The sequence below is a fragment of the Canis lupus genome, chromosome 6 (genome assembly GCF_048164855.1).
Source record: "Canis lupus baileyi chromosome 6, mCanLup2.hap1, whole genome shotgun sequence".
Classification (NCBI taxonomy): Eukaryota; Metazoa; Chordata; class Mammalia; order Carnivora; family Canidae; genus Canis; species Canis lupus.
In genome coordinates this window covers 53,661,177-53,677,057 of record NC_132843.1, presented here as the reverse complement: position 1 = coordinate 53,677,057, position 15,881 = coordinate 53,661,177, and the positions used below count along the sequence as shown (strand labels likewise).

Below are 15,881 nucleotides of genomic sequence, written 5' to 3'. Positions count from 1 at the left end.
TGTATCTCATTTTTGTGTATATGTTTAAATATATTTACATATATATATATATTCCATGTAGATATATGTACATACATATATATAATTATTATTATCATCTATTTTTATAAAAGATTCACCTTGGTCTAAGCAGTCAGCTCCTTATTAAAAAAATAAAGATGTGCTTACCAAAATTCAGAATGTGTTATAAAAATTCCCCGTGAACAGTGTTTCTTAAATTTAAGAAGGCAGTATTTAATAATGTCCTAAAAATATAAAATGGGATAATCCATATATCTTGGAAGTAATTTCTATAAAGGTACTTAAAGTATGGTAATATGGTGTATTCGAATACTGGAGGTCTTTGCAGACTGCCATTGAATAGCAATGGGAGCTCTTTACATACTGGCGTAGAACTAGGTTTCTAAGAGCTTGCTTATGTCAGATAGGAAAGTTATGGGATTATAAAGAGCTAGAAGAGAAAAACTGGAAGTTAGAGATTAATTTTTAAAAATATAATACCACTTTTTAGTTTTTAGGAAATGTTCATGGGTTCATTAAATTTTTTCCCTTTTTGTTCTCAGGAATATATCAGATATATTCCCAACAAAATACAAATGGCTATATATGTCCCTTCCCAGGGGACATAAGAAAGTATATCAAAGCGGATCAAAGTGAAAACCTAAAGCAGTCATCATCAAATCACGTCCTAGGCACTGGAAAGCTGATGTAAATGAGCAAAGCTGGCATTTAAACAAAGCATGGAAATGAGGGAGGCTAAGACAAAGGAAAGCTCTGACCTCTCTCAGAGAAGGCACCCAGTTCCTGCAGATTGTTGCCAAGTAGGTTTGTGGGCTCCAATATTCTCAAACCTTCTGGAATTTCATTTACAATTCAGATTTCTGTGAGAAATCTTTCAGTTTAAAAATATTGGACTTATATTATTTGAGAGTCAAACTTATGACACCTGCAAGATGCATTCATCTGTGAGCTGTTTGTATCATTGGGCTACAGTAAGATATGCTAACCATCGAAAGCCTATCTGGACTAGTGGAAAGAGCTTTAAAGTGCCCCACACCTGCTGAAATCCCAGTTTCATCCCTCAAAGATTGAGTTATGCTTGAGCAAGTTATTATTTTTCTTAATTTTTTCTCATTTGCAATTTTATTGTTTAAGATTTTATTTATTTATTTATTCATGAGAGACACACACACAGAGGCAGAGACATAGGCAGGCAGAGGGAGAAGCAGGCTCTATGCAGGGAGCCTGATGTGGGACTCCATCCCGGGACTCCAGGATCACAACCTGAGTCTAAGGTTAGACGCTCAACCACTGAGCCACCCAGGCATCCCCTCATTTGCAATTTTAATCAAAGTAATGATATGAATAGCAATATTCATAGTTTTTTCATTTCTTTCTTATAAGCACCACATTTTAATATCTAAGTCATCTTTTTGGTAAATATTAAGAACTTTCCTCCAGAACAAAACAATGATATTAATTCCTCCAAACAATCAAATATGAAGTCTACCAAAACAAAAACAAAAAACACTTCCCCCTTACAAAAAAAGTATTGAAAAGCACATTCTAGGGGTTCAGTGCAAATATTTAATTAAATAATAATTAAAATAAATAAACAAATAAATAAATAATTTTTAAAAAAGGAAAATTTGAAGGAATTCACAATCAATTGCCTGACTCATTTTGATATCATGTACAGCATATGAAGGTCTGGAAGGCTATTTGTAGCACACATAATTCAGGAATACTGGTCTTTAAGGTTTAGCTTTCTTCCAAACAGTGTAAAATACCCACCAGTCTAAGTTTGAAGTAACATAGGAACTCCTTAGAGAATTTCACAGGACAATACAGATGCCTGCTCTGTTCTTCATAGAGTGGCAGGGCTTCCCTCAAACTGACAGCCTCTGTAAAATATTTCCCATCTTGTTTCAGTACTTTCACTGAGAGGTCAAGTATCAGTCTGAGAAACTGTGGGATCTTCTTCTGAAGATATGGGGATTGGAACGGTTGTCAAACCATTAATCACATAATCAAACTCTCTCCCTTCTTTGGTTTATCTCTTGGATACTGGAATACAGTTTTCTATTAGAATCTAAGAGCAATCTCCTTTAAGATTGTGTAAGACATCACCACATTTTTTTTTCCATTTGTTTTTATTGAAGTTCGATTTCCCAACATATGGTATAACACCCAGTGCTTATCCCATCAAGTGCCCACCTCATTGCCCATCACCCAGTTACCCCAAAGCCCTGCCAACCTCTCCTTCCTCAACCCTTTGTTCCTTTCCCAGTTAGGAGTCTCCCATGGTTTGTCTCCCTCTCTAATTTTTCCCACTCATGTACTTCTTACATTGATCCTTCTGAGCAATCTCTACCATAGTGACCATCTTTGGTTTTGGTTTGACTATTTCATCTAATATGCCCCATTTCTGCCCCCCGGGAATCAGTGCCTCTTTGCCACTTTAGTCTTTTCCCACTGCACAGATGGCCTGGGTATACCCAAATCACTCTCTGCCAGAGTAACATCCCCACTAAGGATGAGGAGATTTCCAAATTGCTTCAATCGTAGGATTTTAATGTTTTCATAAGGTGATTCTCCATCATACACCACTTCATCTATGTCTTACTCAACCAGGTGACCATCAGCGGTGGGCCAGAATCTCTAGATCGCTGCTCCTGGAACCGCTTCACCCGTCCACTACTGTTTTGACTCAATTCTTTCATTCTTTCTTCTGTGTTTTCAAAAGACTTGGTGATAACTCTGAAGGTCTGACAGTATCAATCCATGTAGGTAAATTCTCAAATTAGTAAAGCTGCCATTTTTGTTTATGTAGGTCTCTAAATAACTGTGGTCTTGCCAGGTGTGTACTGACTCCGTCATCCCTCACTCCTGGAAAATGGACTGGCGGCCTTTTGGAATGGTTTCACCATCAGCTTTAGTGTAGAGCTTGAAGTCCATCGTGTATGTGGTCCTAGTGCTCTAGGGTGGCAAAGTCCTTTGTGGTGCCTGAGGGAGGCCGCCGCCAGAGACTGGAGGCTGCATGTCTATCATTTGTTTTTCTTTTCATATGAAAAAAACACAGTATTATAGTTTCATTAATATCCTAATATTTTTCAAACACTCTACCTCCAAGGAATGACTTAAGGTAAATTGATGTTTGGTAATTTTCTCTTCTCTCTGATTTTGTTTCTTTTCATTTGGTGTGGTTTGATTATTTATTGAGTTTAGTTTATGTTTTTTTTTTCCCCTAAGTGATTTCCTTTTGAAAATAATTTTTTACATGGATATTCTAACTACTTCTTAGCTGTATGAACTTGGCCAAATATTCACTTCTCTTTGCTTCATTTTCTTTGTATGTAAACTGGATGATAGTAATAGACTTGTTTAGAGAATTATGTGAGATAGTGCATGTAAGTCCCTTAGAATAGTGACTAGTCCTTAGTAAATGCTCAATAAATCCAGCCACCATTATTATCACTATTATCATTACATCCTTTTGAAAATAATTCTTACCATTAAATTATTTCTTTCTATAGCTTAATAATATTGTGCCCTTCTTCAATGAATTCTGAATAATTAAGTACCTACAAATTTGGGGAAAATAATTTGGTATAAAATAATTCTCTGATTCACAAACAATTCACTATAGAATTCTTTAAAAATAAATATTCCTGGGCAGCCCCAGTGGCTTAGCAGTTTAGTGCCACCTTTAGCCCAGGGTGCGATCCTGGAGTCTCAGCATCAAGTCCCTCGTCAGGCTCCCTGCATGCAGCCTGCTTCTCCCTCTGCCTGTGTCTCTGCCTCTCTCTCTGTCTCTGTCTCTCATGAATAAATGAATAAAATCCTTTAAAAAATAAATATTCCATATGGCATACCAAAGTGTCTTTGCTTATTAAAATATGTTACTATCAGCCAACATTTCTGGAATACATTCACCATATAAAACATGTTTTCAAAATCCACAACTTTTTGATGAAAAACCTTTTAATTCGAGTTTTATAGGATAATAACAAACACTTTGGGGGCATTACACAAGTCATCTCTAATGCCCATAATATACCTGCTACTCTCTCTATTTTATAGGTGGGAAGACTGAAGCAGTAAGAAACTGAATCACTTGCTTTAGATTTTGCAGCTAGGAGGAGCCAGAATAGGGATTTGAACCCAGGCAGTCCAGATCTAGGGTTAGGTAAGATTTAGCCCCTAAGCTACAATTCCTCTTTCATCCAAAGACAGAGGCTACTCTTTGATTCTCCTTTCTCATGGACAAACTTTTCTAGGTTCTCATAGAATAGTTACGTGTGTGTGTGTGTGTGTGTGTGTGTGTGCATATGTGTATAACTATATAGACAGTACTTATTTGACTAATATTGCCTCTGGAGAAGAAATGGTAGCTCTGAACAAAATAACTATCCTCTGTTGATTTATTCTGAAATGTAGTATCATTGTCTCAGCTGGGGCTTCAGATTAACTATAAAACTTAATAATTTTACATATCTAATTGTAGTAACTCACATGATCCATCAGAGGATAGTAGCTGGAAGCAATTCTAGTAGACAAAGAGGAATAGGTAACCTTGTTCAGTTTTCCTAAAAGTTTTCGAAGGGTGAGTAAGGCCCAAATTATAACAGTCTTGTCTTTTGAAAAGAAGGCATCTAAGATGGATATTAATAAGCTGCGGACATTTTCTACCTATATATAAAAGAGGAAAATAGTTGGATTTTGGAATGAGGAAACACACACGTCTGAGTTTGGGCAGCGTGCAGTTCTGTGCTCGGCTTCTCTCTCAGAAATCAATTGTCAAGAATTTTGTAAGCTGATTGTTAGAACAGACTTATAGAGAACAAACCGATGGCTACCAGAGGGGAGGTGCGTGGGGGATGGGTGAAACAGGTGAAGGGGATTAAGAGTTCGCTGATCTTGAGGAGCCTTGAGGAATATATAGAATTGTTGAGTCACTACATGGTATGCCTGAAACTAATATAACACTGTAGGTTAACTACACTGGAGTTAAAATGAAAAAGTCACCATTAAAAATAAGTTTTAGAAGTCTAGAAAGAAATAAAACAAAGTAATAAATATTCGAAACTTGTCAGTTCCTATTTCTTTTGCTCCATTTTACTCTTATATACCCTTGTTGTTATTTACATGTATTATATCTGTATCGCAAGAATATTACATAGTAATGCACTACCATGCATCTCTCCCCAGTTCTATGTTTAATGATGTCCCTTTGATAGCTTGAAACCAGCCATGATGAGAATACACCAGAGCAATTAGTATTATTTCCAGACAGCTAGGTGTTAAGCATTCACCAGCACACCACACGCAGTATAATCTCTGAACCAGGTGTTGGTGACATGTGAACTTGAGAGCCAGGTCATGGCAGTCAATTGCAGATCAGAGACAACAGAATATAAAGCAAGGTGAAAAGGAGACACCAAAGAAGAGAAAAAAAGGATGGAAAGAAAAGAAGTAAAAGAAATAAACAAATACTATTTGCCAAAATAATAGCCAGAGGCCTTCTGTCTGGCTGAAAATTTGTTTTTACCAATAGATAGTATGTGACCTCAACCCAGATCACTGTTGCTCTTTTATTCTCCTACGTAAACTTGACACAGAATCTTCTTTCAGTTGTTAATAACATTGGGAAGAACACTAGACAATGCAATAAATAACTCTTATTACTAAAAGAATGTACACTGACTTCTGTGATTTATTTAAAGCAAGCGGACAATGGCTCATTTCATTCTAAATGCAAAATGGGTGCCCAGTGACAGGCTTTTAGCTTTCAGAAACAATGCTTAATAGATAAACAAGGATTTATTATTAAATTTATTATTAATCCAACAATGATTTATGGAATCAGCATAACTCCATTATGTAAATTATGCTGGGACAGGTGAAATAGGTGATGGGGATTAAGGAGGGCACTAGTGATGAGCATGTGTGATGTATGAAAGTGTTGAATCACTAAATTAGTTTCACCTGAAACTAATATTACACTGTATGCTAATTAATTGGACTTTAAATAAAAGGTTTTAAAAAAAGAATTTATAAGAGAATTATAAAACATGCTTAGATCCAGTCTTCTTGGAAGTCAAGAAGTATTCACATGACTCACTAGGCAAGAGAGTAAGACAGTGGTTCTCAAGTTTGAACTATTAGAATCACCTGGAGGACTTTCAAAAACACAAGTTGGTGGGCCCCATCTCCATGATTTCTGATTCCACAGACCTGGGGTAGGGTCTGACAATTTATATTTTTAGCAAGTTTCTGGGAGATGCTAATACTGCTGGTTCAAGTATCATAGATAGAGAACTATTGTTCTAGAGTATTGTATAAGCAAATGCTCATAGTGGGTGTGGCTCTGAGAAAGATGGGATTGCCAAATCAGAATATTCAGCAGAATTTGATTTGAGCTGATAAAGGAGACAAATGTGAATATGTTTGAGCAGAGGAAGAGCATGCTGTGAGTGGAAGAAAAAGCTTGAGCAAGTGCTCTGGGATAGGAATTAATGTGTCAGATGTGTATGTTGGAGGGGAAATTAACTTATGTGTGTTGTTTAGACTCTAAGCAGAGTTTGTGTAGGGCAATGGCGGTCCGTTCCAGGGGCAATGAATGATTTTCTAGGAAGAATATAAACACACAGTGATTAATCTACTGAATCTACTTACCACACCTTTCATTCAACCAGTTTTCTTTCTTTTTTTTTTTTAAGATTTTATTTATTTATTCATGAGAATACACAGAGAGGAGAGAGAGAGAGAGAGCAGAGACACAGGCAGAGGAAGAAGCAGGCCCCATGCAGGGGGCCTGACATGGGACCCGATCCCAGTCTCCAGGATCACGCCCTGGGCTGAAGGCGGCACTAAACCGCTGAGCCACCTGGGCTGCCCTTCAACCAGTTTTTTTATTGATAAAACATCAGGATTTGTAATTGTTTTAGCCTTAGAGAAACTGAGAAATATCAATGTTTTAACAGTGAGGATCTTGAGCACTATCAAATCTCAGATTGCCTTTGATGGTGATGGCATTCACAAATCACACATTCACGTGCCTTATTGATAACTGGCGCCATACTGGCAATTTTCTGAAGGCTCAGCTTGCTAACGGCAGGATTGGGATCATTGACCCAGTTTCTGAAGAGAACCAAAAATTCTTCTGGGAATGGGTCTTTGAAGAAGTTATTCAGAAGCTGAAAGAAGAGAGTCAATATGTTTATAAGCAGAGTAAAGGCCAATGCACAATTTCTGCTTCAGTCATAAAAATTATATGTATCATACCCATATTTCCTGTATTCTCTGGAAGGAGAAGTAGCAGTCATAATAGGAAATACATGCATATATATCTGTATATATCTACAGTTGACCCTTGAACAACACAAGGTTTGAGCTGCATGGGTCCACTTATATGAGGATATTTTATACCACAATATTATAAATGTATTACTGTTCCTCTGATTTTTTAAAGCAACATTTTCTTTTCTCTAGCTTACTTTGTTGTAAGAATACAATATGTAATTCATATAACATACAGAATATGTGTTGTTTATGTTGTTAGTAGTTAGGCTTTGGGGGAGTTAAAAGTTATATGAGGATTTTTGATGGCATGGGAGTCAGTACCCCAACCCCTATTGTTAGCAGTTAAGTATATACTTAAAAATTGTTTTTTTCTCTCCATTGCTGGAAACTTAGTGACTCAATTTAAATTACCTCCTTCTTCCAGAGTATAGTTGGGTGGGTGAGTTCCTTGGCAGTGAATGTTTATGTACTAGAAGGCTATGCCTACTATGGGCCAGGCATTATGCTAGTAAATGGGAATATAGTAGTAAGCAAAACAGTCCCAATTCATAATCTTGTGGGGTTTATAGACTAGCAAGAAAGATTGATACTATACAATGATTCTATACTATACTATACTAATGAAAAGAGAGTTGCTAATTGTGATTGGTACTAGGCAGGGCAGATGGGCCATGATGTGGAGGCCAGGTTATGGAGTTTTAGTCTTTCACAGCTAATACTCAAAATGAAGATGTGATTACTATGAGCTTTTTATGAATCTAGTAACTAGCAGCCAAAATATACATATTTTTAAAATGTCTTAGAAACACAAGTGAAAGTTTTATAAAAAAAAAAGATTTCAATAATTTAAAATATCATGAAGACAGAACAAGTACACAGAAAAATAGAGAGCAAGGAAGCAAAAGTGAGAGGGGAGGACAGATCATATATCCTTTTCAACATTCCAAACAACTTTCACAAAAATTAATCAATAAGTTCCCTAAAGTTATCTTTAGAGAAGATCATAAAAAGATTTTTTGAAATCAAAAAAAGATTTTGATCAAAGATAAAAAATCAATAACTTCCCTAAAGCAAATAATTTAAAAAGCACCTTTAAAAAATCATGGTGTTGGGAAGCCCGAGTAGCTCAGCGGTTTAGCACTGCCTTCAGCCCAGGGTATGATCCTGGAGTTCTGGGATTGAGTCCCGCATTGGGCTCCCTTCATGGAGTCTGCTTCTCCCTCTGCCTCTCTCTCTCTGTGTGTCTCTCATGAATAAATAAATGAAATCTTTAAAAAAAAAAAAAAAAACCATGGTGTATATAATAAAAGAAGAAACCAAAAAGAAAATTTAAGTGGAAAAAGGAGTCTATAAACCCTAACTTAAGAGAATTCTCCTCTATTTTGTAGATCAAAATTATAAATCACAGAGGAAATCAACCATACAAAAAAAATTACTGCAGAACAATAAAAATGAAATAGATGTTTACACTGTGGTTAGAAGTAAATGCATAACTTGACTTTATTTAAAAGTAAATGTTAAAAATGAATAAATTTTTTATTTCCTGAAATTGCAAGAAATAAAACATCATAAGAAATGAGATCATGTTAAAGAAAATTGGTATAAAAAATAATAAAAGTAGAAACAGAGGTTATGGACTTGGGAAACAGAAAAACCATGGAATTTATAAGTCTAATGCCTGTGCTTAGAAAAAGAAAAGCATGCAAATAGACCAATTTTGATCAACATAATACAAAAAAGTAGAAATAAAATGAGCAGTGAGTAAAAGGGTGTGAAAGAGGTTAAAAAGTTTACAAGAATGTTGGATACTTGTCATTTGGATCTTTTGGGGCTGCTTTTCTATATTACAGATGCCAGGACTTTGTCCCAGTCATGAGGCAAAGAAAATTAGATAATTGAAATCGATTAGGAACAATGGAAGACTGATCATCATTGCTATGTTCCTTCCAAATATTATCAAAGTTAGTTTTTTTTGAGTGATCACCATACATCAAAACGTAAAGGCATATTTTCCATTTAGAACTAGTTACTAATCTGTGGGTGATAATTTAGTACTATGTGAATATCCTTTTCCAACAATCTTTTACTCAATGGTTTTAAAATCTGTTGATAATATTTTTTATTTAGTTATCACACTGGGACTTGCATGGTAGTGTTCCATGTCTAGCCTTCCCTCTATGTTTACTGGCTGGCATCTGTTTCTTGGTCTCTCTCTCTTCTAGCTCTCCAAATTTGAGTCTCAGCAAGAACTCAAGCATTAAAAAATTTTTTTCCAAACTATTACAATTATTTGCAGTTATCCCTTCTTTTGATACTAAAATTTGGTCAATAGGAGCCCCTTCAACTTGGTTCTCGTGTCCTTTTGACATGACCCATCTATCTCTGAACACCTTTTTGCTTGTGGAAAAACTAGATGTCCTAGGCTTATCTTATATTTTTCTTGCCCTTGAAACGAGCCATTTCTTCGAGGGTACAAGGTTCCTTTTAGCAAGTAATGATATTTGGCAACTATTTAGAAATGAGTATGAGAATGTATTAATTTTTATTGGAATATCATGCCTTCTTGGCCTTTACTTGAACTAAGAGTTATTTTATTTTATTTTTTAGTCATGAGTTATTTTTGACAATGTTGATATATTCAATTCAAATTTAATATATCAGAGTTCATATTAACTTTTTACAGTTTTATGTTTGCCTCATCTTTCTTTTGCTTGGAAAAACTTGGTGCCAATAGTATTAATATATTTGCTTGTCTGCTTTCTGTTATATAAAGCATGCTATAGTCTTAAAATTATGTCATCAATATACAATATCCATAAAACTCCTCAGTAAAAGGGGGGGATTTTTTTGTAGATTTTTTTAATCCTTAGACTATATTTCACTAAGGATATATATAGTCAAAGCACTATGTTCATAAGCTACTTGATATCCTTCACAAATGTGTGTGTGTGTGTGCGTGTGTGCATGTGTGTGTGTTTATATCTGAGGGAGAGACATAGATAGGGAACCATCCAATTCACTGAAAAAAACACTAAGGTCATAAATACATGGACAAAGGAGAGGTCAGACTATTCACAAAATGGAACTTTAAAGGCCATGGCAAAAATATACAATTCAGCAAAATAATTTGACCAGAGGTAATAATATGTTATCTATTGTTTTTCATACATCAGGATCATATGCCTGGAGAACTTAAGAATTAACAAAAATATTATTATAATTATTATTAGAGCACAAAAAAGTTTGTCCCATTTAAGATAATACAGTTTAATTTTCCTGAACATCCAGCAATAATGAGCTTGAAAATGGAATGAAAAAGGCTATATTTGGGGAACAGTATGGAGATTCCTCAGAAAATTAAAGATAGAAATATCATATGATTCAATAATTTCATTACTGGGCATTTATCTGAAGGAAACAAAAACACTAATTCATTTTTAAAATTTAAATTCAATTAACATATTACTAGTTTCAGAGGTAGAGGTCAGTGATTCATCAGTCTTATATAACACCCAGTGCTCATTACATCACATGCCCTCCTTAATGTCCTGCCCCCCACCCCCTCCCCTCCAGCGACCCTCAGTTTGTTTCCTACAATTTAGTCTCTTATGAATTTATTCCTTCTCTGATTTCATCTTGGTTTATTTTGTTCTCTCTTCCACTATGATCCTCTGGTTTCTTTCTTAAATTCCACATGTGAGTGAAATCATATGATAATTGTCTTTCTCTGACTGACTTATTTTGTTTGCATAATACTCTGGTTCCATCCACACATAGTTGCAAATGTCAAGATTTCATTTTTTGATAGCTGAGTAATATTCCATGTGTACATATATCACACCTTTATCCATTCATCTGTCAATTGACTTCTGGGCTTCCCACAGTTTGGTTATAATGGTCATTGCTATTATAAATATTGGGGTGCAGGTGCCCCTTCAGATCACTGCACTTGTATCTTTGGGGTAAATACCTAGTAGTGCAATTCCTGGATCAAAGGATAGTTCTGTTTTCAGCTTTTTGAGGAACCTCCATACTCTTTTCCAAGGTGGCAGCACCAGCTTGCATTCCCACCAATACGTGTACCCTTGTTTATAGCAACATTATTTACAATTGCCAAGATAAGGAAGCAACCCAAGTACTCATCTACAGTTGAAAAGGTAAAGAAATTGTGGTATGCATGTACAGTGGAATATTATTCAGCCATAAAAAGATAAGATCATGTCATTTGCAACAACATGAATGAACCTAGAGGGTATAATGCTGAGTGAAGTCAGACAGAGAAAGACAAATATCATATTTTCACTCATAACTGAAATCTAAAAACCAAAACAAATGAATAAACATAAAGCAAAATCAGATTCATAAATGCAGAGAACAAACCGATGATTGCCAGAAAGAAGAGGGGTAAAGGGATGGGCAAAGTGGGTAAAGGAGAGCGAGAGTTACAAGCTTCCAATTATGGAATGAATAAGTCATGGAAATAAAAGGTACAGCACTGGGAATATAGTCAAGGGTATTGTAATAGTGTTGTGCAGTGACAGATGGTAGCTGCACTGGTGGTGAGCACAGCATAATGTATGGAGTTGTTGAATCACTATACTGTATACCTAAAACTACTGTAACATTGTGTGGGAGCTATCCCAACAAAACAAAACAAACATGAAAACCTATACCAATACTGATACGTAATAAAGATAAATTTGAGAACCCCCCCAAAAAGAATACATTTGCAATAACAGTTTAAAATAATATAAACTAATAATCCCCAAATTAATATGTAACATTTATATGAATATGACAAAATATTAAATTAAAAAAAGAAGTGAAAACATAAAAATACCAAACATTCCTGAGAAGCTTATAGCTTTAACTGCAATCATAGTTTCAGTGAAAGGTTTTTTTCTTTTAAACCTGGCAAAATTATTTTAAAATGCGACTAGGAGGATAAACATGTAGGAAAGACTAAAGGTATTTTGAAGAGAGTTGAGGGAAAGGTGCTTTGCAAGGTATTAACATTTTTTTTGCAAACTGCCATAATTCAAGTGTGATACTTCCACTGGAATGAAAAAATAAATGGAACCTAACAGTATACTCAAGGGCAGATCCTAGTGTGGGTGTGTGTTTGCATGTTTGTATATGAAACTAATAATAAAGGTAGTGTCACCAGTGGGTAGTGAATTTAAGGCTTACTAATTAAATGATGCTGGGAGAGGAAGTTAATTATTTAATGAAAACTTTAGTTTCAGTGAAAGACTACGGTGTACCTCATGATATACCATGTAAATGTCATAGGAAACAACATTACATGTAAGAATTCATTAAAAAATGTATAAATATGAATGCATTATAAATGAATATTTATCAACTCTTCGGCCATAGTTGATTTTTTAATGCTAAATTTTTATGAAAAAAGATCACATTCCATAAAAAAAATTAAAAGGCAAACAAAAGACTGGGTACTGATTCTCAACAGGTATTATAAACAAAGGTATAATGTACTTAATATCCTTCACAAATTTCTGTATATGTGTGTGAGAGAGAAAAACACTATAATAAGCAAATGGGCAAAGAAAAGATCAAATTGCTTAGATTATGGAAATCTAATTTATGAATAATTATATTTTTTAAATGTTCAACCTCTCTGAAAATGTAAAAAATTAAGGACAGATCAAATCACCCACAAGACATCACATCTACCTCTCAAACTGAAAGCTCATCAATAGTGGCAAGAGTGCAGTGGGGAGAGTGCTCTTGTGAACTGAATAGGGAGTGCTGGTTGGCTCTACCTTTCAGAAATCAGTCTGGCAATAAAAATCCTTAACCTTGAGAATATTTATGCTCTTTAGTTATTATTTCAGATTCTTGGAATCTATTAGAGCATTAGACTGTATTATCTAAGTGTGGATAGTGTGATATTTCCCTATTAGAGGGAAATAATCTAAAATACTAAAAGAAAGAAGATTTAGGCACAAAGATGTAAACTCTACTATTACTTATATCAGTAGAAAACTAGAAAAAACACATCTAAATACATGGCATAAGCATCGATAGTACTATGTTGACTATTGCTGGCTAACAAGACTAAACTAAGGTAAAATACATAGGTTGTGTGCTTAGAACATCTAAAGACCAAGTGAGGGGATCTCTGGGTGGCTCAGCGGTTTGGTGCCTGTCTTTCGCCAGGGAGTGATCCTGGAGTCCCAGGATGGAGTCCCGTGTAGGGCTCCAGGCATGGAGCCTACTTCTCCCTCTGCCTGTTTCTCTGCCTCTCTCTCTCTCTCTCTGTCTATCATGAATAAATAAGTAAAATCTTTAAAAAAATATATTAAAAAAAAAAGGCCAAGTGACCTTATGGAGAACTGAGCCATTGAGGATTGCCCAGATGCTCCATTTAGAGAAAGTAGTGGAACAAGGTGGTCATTGCTCAGTTCTTAGAAGGACAGGTATGCCACTCTTCAAGAGCAGGAAGCACTACATTCATGTTAAGAGAGGCAATTAGGGTTCATTAAACATCATCTGTCACAGTAATAATGCCTAGTAAATCTTATGTCCTTTGTAAATTCTTTTGAATGTATCATTTTATGGGAGCAATTATGTATGTCATATTAAGACCTGTTTAATGTTTGTATATAGTTAAAGGACAATATAATGAAAAAATAGTGCATAACATAATAAAAATAATGAGAGATTCAAATGGATTAGGCAGGGTTGGAAACATTAGTGATTTGCTAGTGCAGATATTGGTTAAACTAAGTTATGTATCTTTCTGAAAACTCTAGAAGTAAGTAGTGTAGTGAATGGGTCAGTCTTTTATAGTTTATTAGCTGTTTCACTGACTACGATGTTTCAAATTATGCCAAATTTTTTAGAATATTTGGCATGGCACTTTAGATTGATACTTTATGATATATTACCTCTATGGAAACATTCATATTTGACTCAGAGAATTTCAACTTATAAAACTTTCTACATTCCTTATGTAAGGAAAAGGACTTCCTCAATTTGCTTGGCTCTAGTATAGCATTCTAATACATGGTGTAATATTCATATAAACATTACTGTAGTTCTATATCTTAATTTTACTCCATTATTTGGACCATTCCTTTTTCTTCCCCTAGTCTGATATATATCATTCAGATCCCAGATGTTACCTATTATCTTTAAGTAAACTTTAGGTACACTTGGAGTATTCCTTGATTTATTTTAACAAGCATGCAGATATATATGAACTGGTATTAAATAATTAGTGTTTGTGCAAATCCACATCCAGGACATGACAAAAGTTATTTTTAATTTTCTCAACTCTTGATAATATTAAGAGAGGGAGATAAATGATTGGAGGGTGGACTTAAGTTTGGATAAGGAATGAGAACCTGGTTGTTTGCAGTCTTCCAATAAAACTCACTTCAGTGAAGAATATTACTATGATGACACTGTCTTCTGACCGTCTAGGACCTTCCACTGAGAGCTTGTAGAGATAATGCAAGGTCTCTGGAAACTGTGGGAAGTTATAGTCACTGAGAGTTCTGTAAAGGAGAATAAGGCACTGTATTAGCAAAGAAGATAAAAGATCTTCCTGCATTAGCAGCTGCTAATGGTCGTAAAGAGAGAATCATTATCCTCATATTTTGTACCACCCAGATAAATAGATATTTTCTAATATTCCCTAATTCAAGGTAAACTGTTGCCCCATTCTGATTCTATTCAGACTCCAGACTCTATTATATAGACTTGGATCACTGATTATATCTCTTTCCTTAATATCACTCCTCTCTCCTATCTTTCCTTTCCTGTGCTCCACAACAGAATGCCTTGTAATACCATAAGCTCCTGCCTGACCAAGGAGAGAAAATAAATAGTGCAAAATAAATATCTTGGCAATCCAAGATGGCTGCATAGATCACCATCATGGTTTTAGACCAAGTCTTTCCTTTGAATGATATAATGGAAAAGAGGGTTTGGGACTATCCTATGTTACTCAGGAGAATTAATGAGTTCTGATTCCTAAGCCACTCTGGGCAATGGCCAGTCTCACAGTTGTCCTGACATGCTGGCCTGGATCAGATGCCTAGTGGCAGGACTGGAAAAGCTGATGTGACAGATTTCATTTTAAGACTCTAGGTTGGTATTTTAAACCAATGCTTCTCAGATTTTAATGTGTGTACAAATTACCCAGGGATCTTGCTAAAGTACAGATTCTGATTCAGTGGGACTGGAGTGGGCCATGAGATTCTATTTGCCTTCTATTTTTACCTTCTAGATGATGTTGTTACTGCTGGTCTGAGGACCACATTTTAAGTAAGAAGATCCAAAGGTACTAAGGATATTGTGACTCTTAACTAGTGGCCATTTGTGGGGTGCAGATGTACCATACTTTTATAAAATAAGATGTTCCTGAAATCTGTGTGCAAGTTAGTTGCCACTTGAAATGCATGAGGGGCCCAGAGACCATATAGACTGTACTTCCTGCATTGGTCATAACTTCAAATGGCCTATTATGTTGTCAAGTCTGTGTATCTCGATTCTTCATCAGAAAATCTAATCCCAGGCAGCCCAGGTGGCTCAGCGGTTTAGGG

General features: G+C 35.4%; 1 protein-coding gene and 1 pseudogene across 7 annotated transcripts in view; both read right to left on the bottom strand.

The window, feature by feature from the left end:
- MROH9 (maestro heat like repeat family member 9) overlaps positions 1-15,881 on the bottom strand; it is a 98,699-nt gene that overhangs the window by 8,237 nt on the left and 74,581 nt on the right. For 6 of the 7 annotated variants that reach the window (XM_072830560.1, XM_072830566.1, XM_072830562.1 and 3 more), the window contains 2 exons: positions 14,711-14,831; positions 7,062-7,199 (listed from right to left, as the gene is read on the bottom strand). In XM_072830560.1, coding sequence (XP_072686661.1) covers positions 7,062-7,199; positions 14,711-14,831 — 259 coding nt within the window. Of the gene's footprint in view, positions 1-4,515; positions 4,689-7,057; positions 7,200-14,710; positions 14,832-15,881 lie in introns of all 7 variants that reach the window. The other variant, XM_072830567.1, reaches the window with a different exon arrangement.
- LOC140635648 (spermine synthase pseudogene) lies at positions 1,798-3,395 on the bottom strand (annotated as a pseudogene).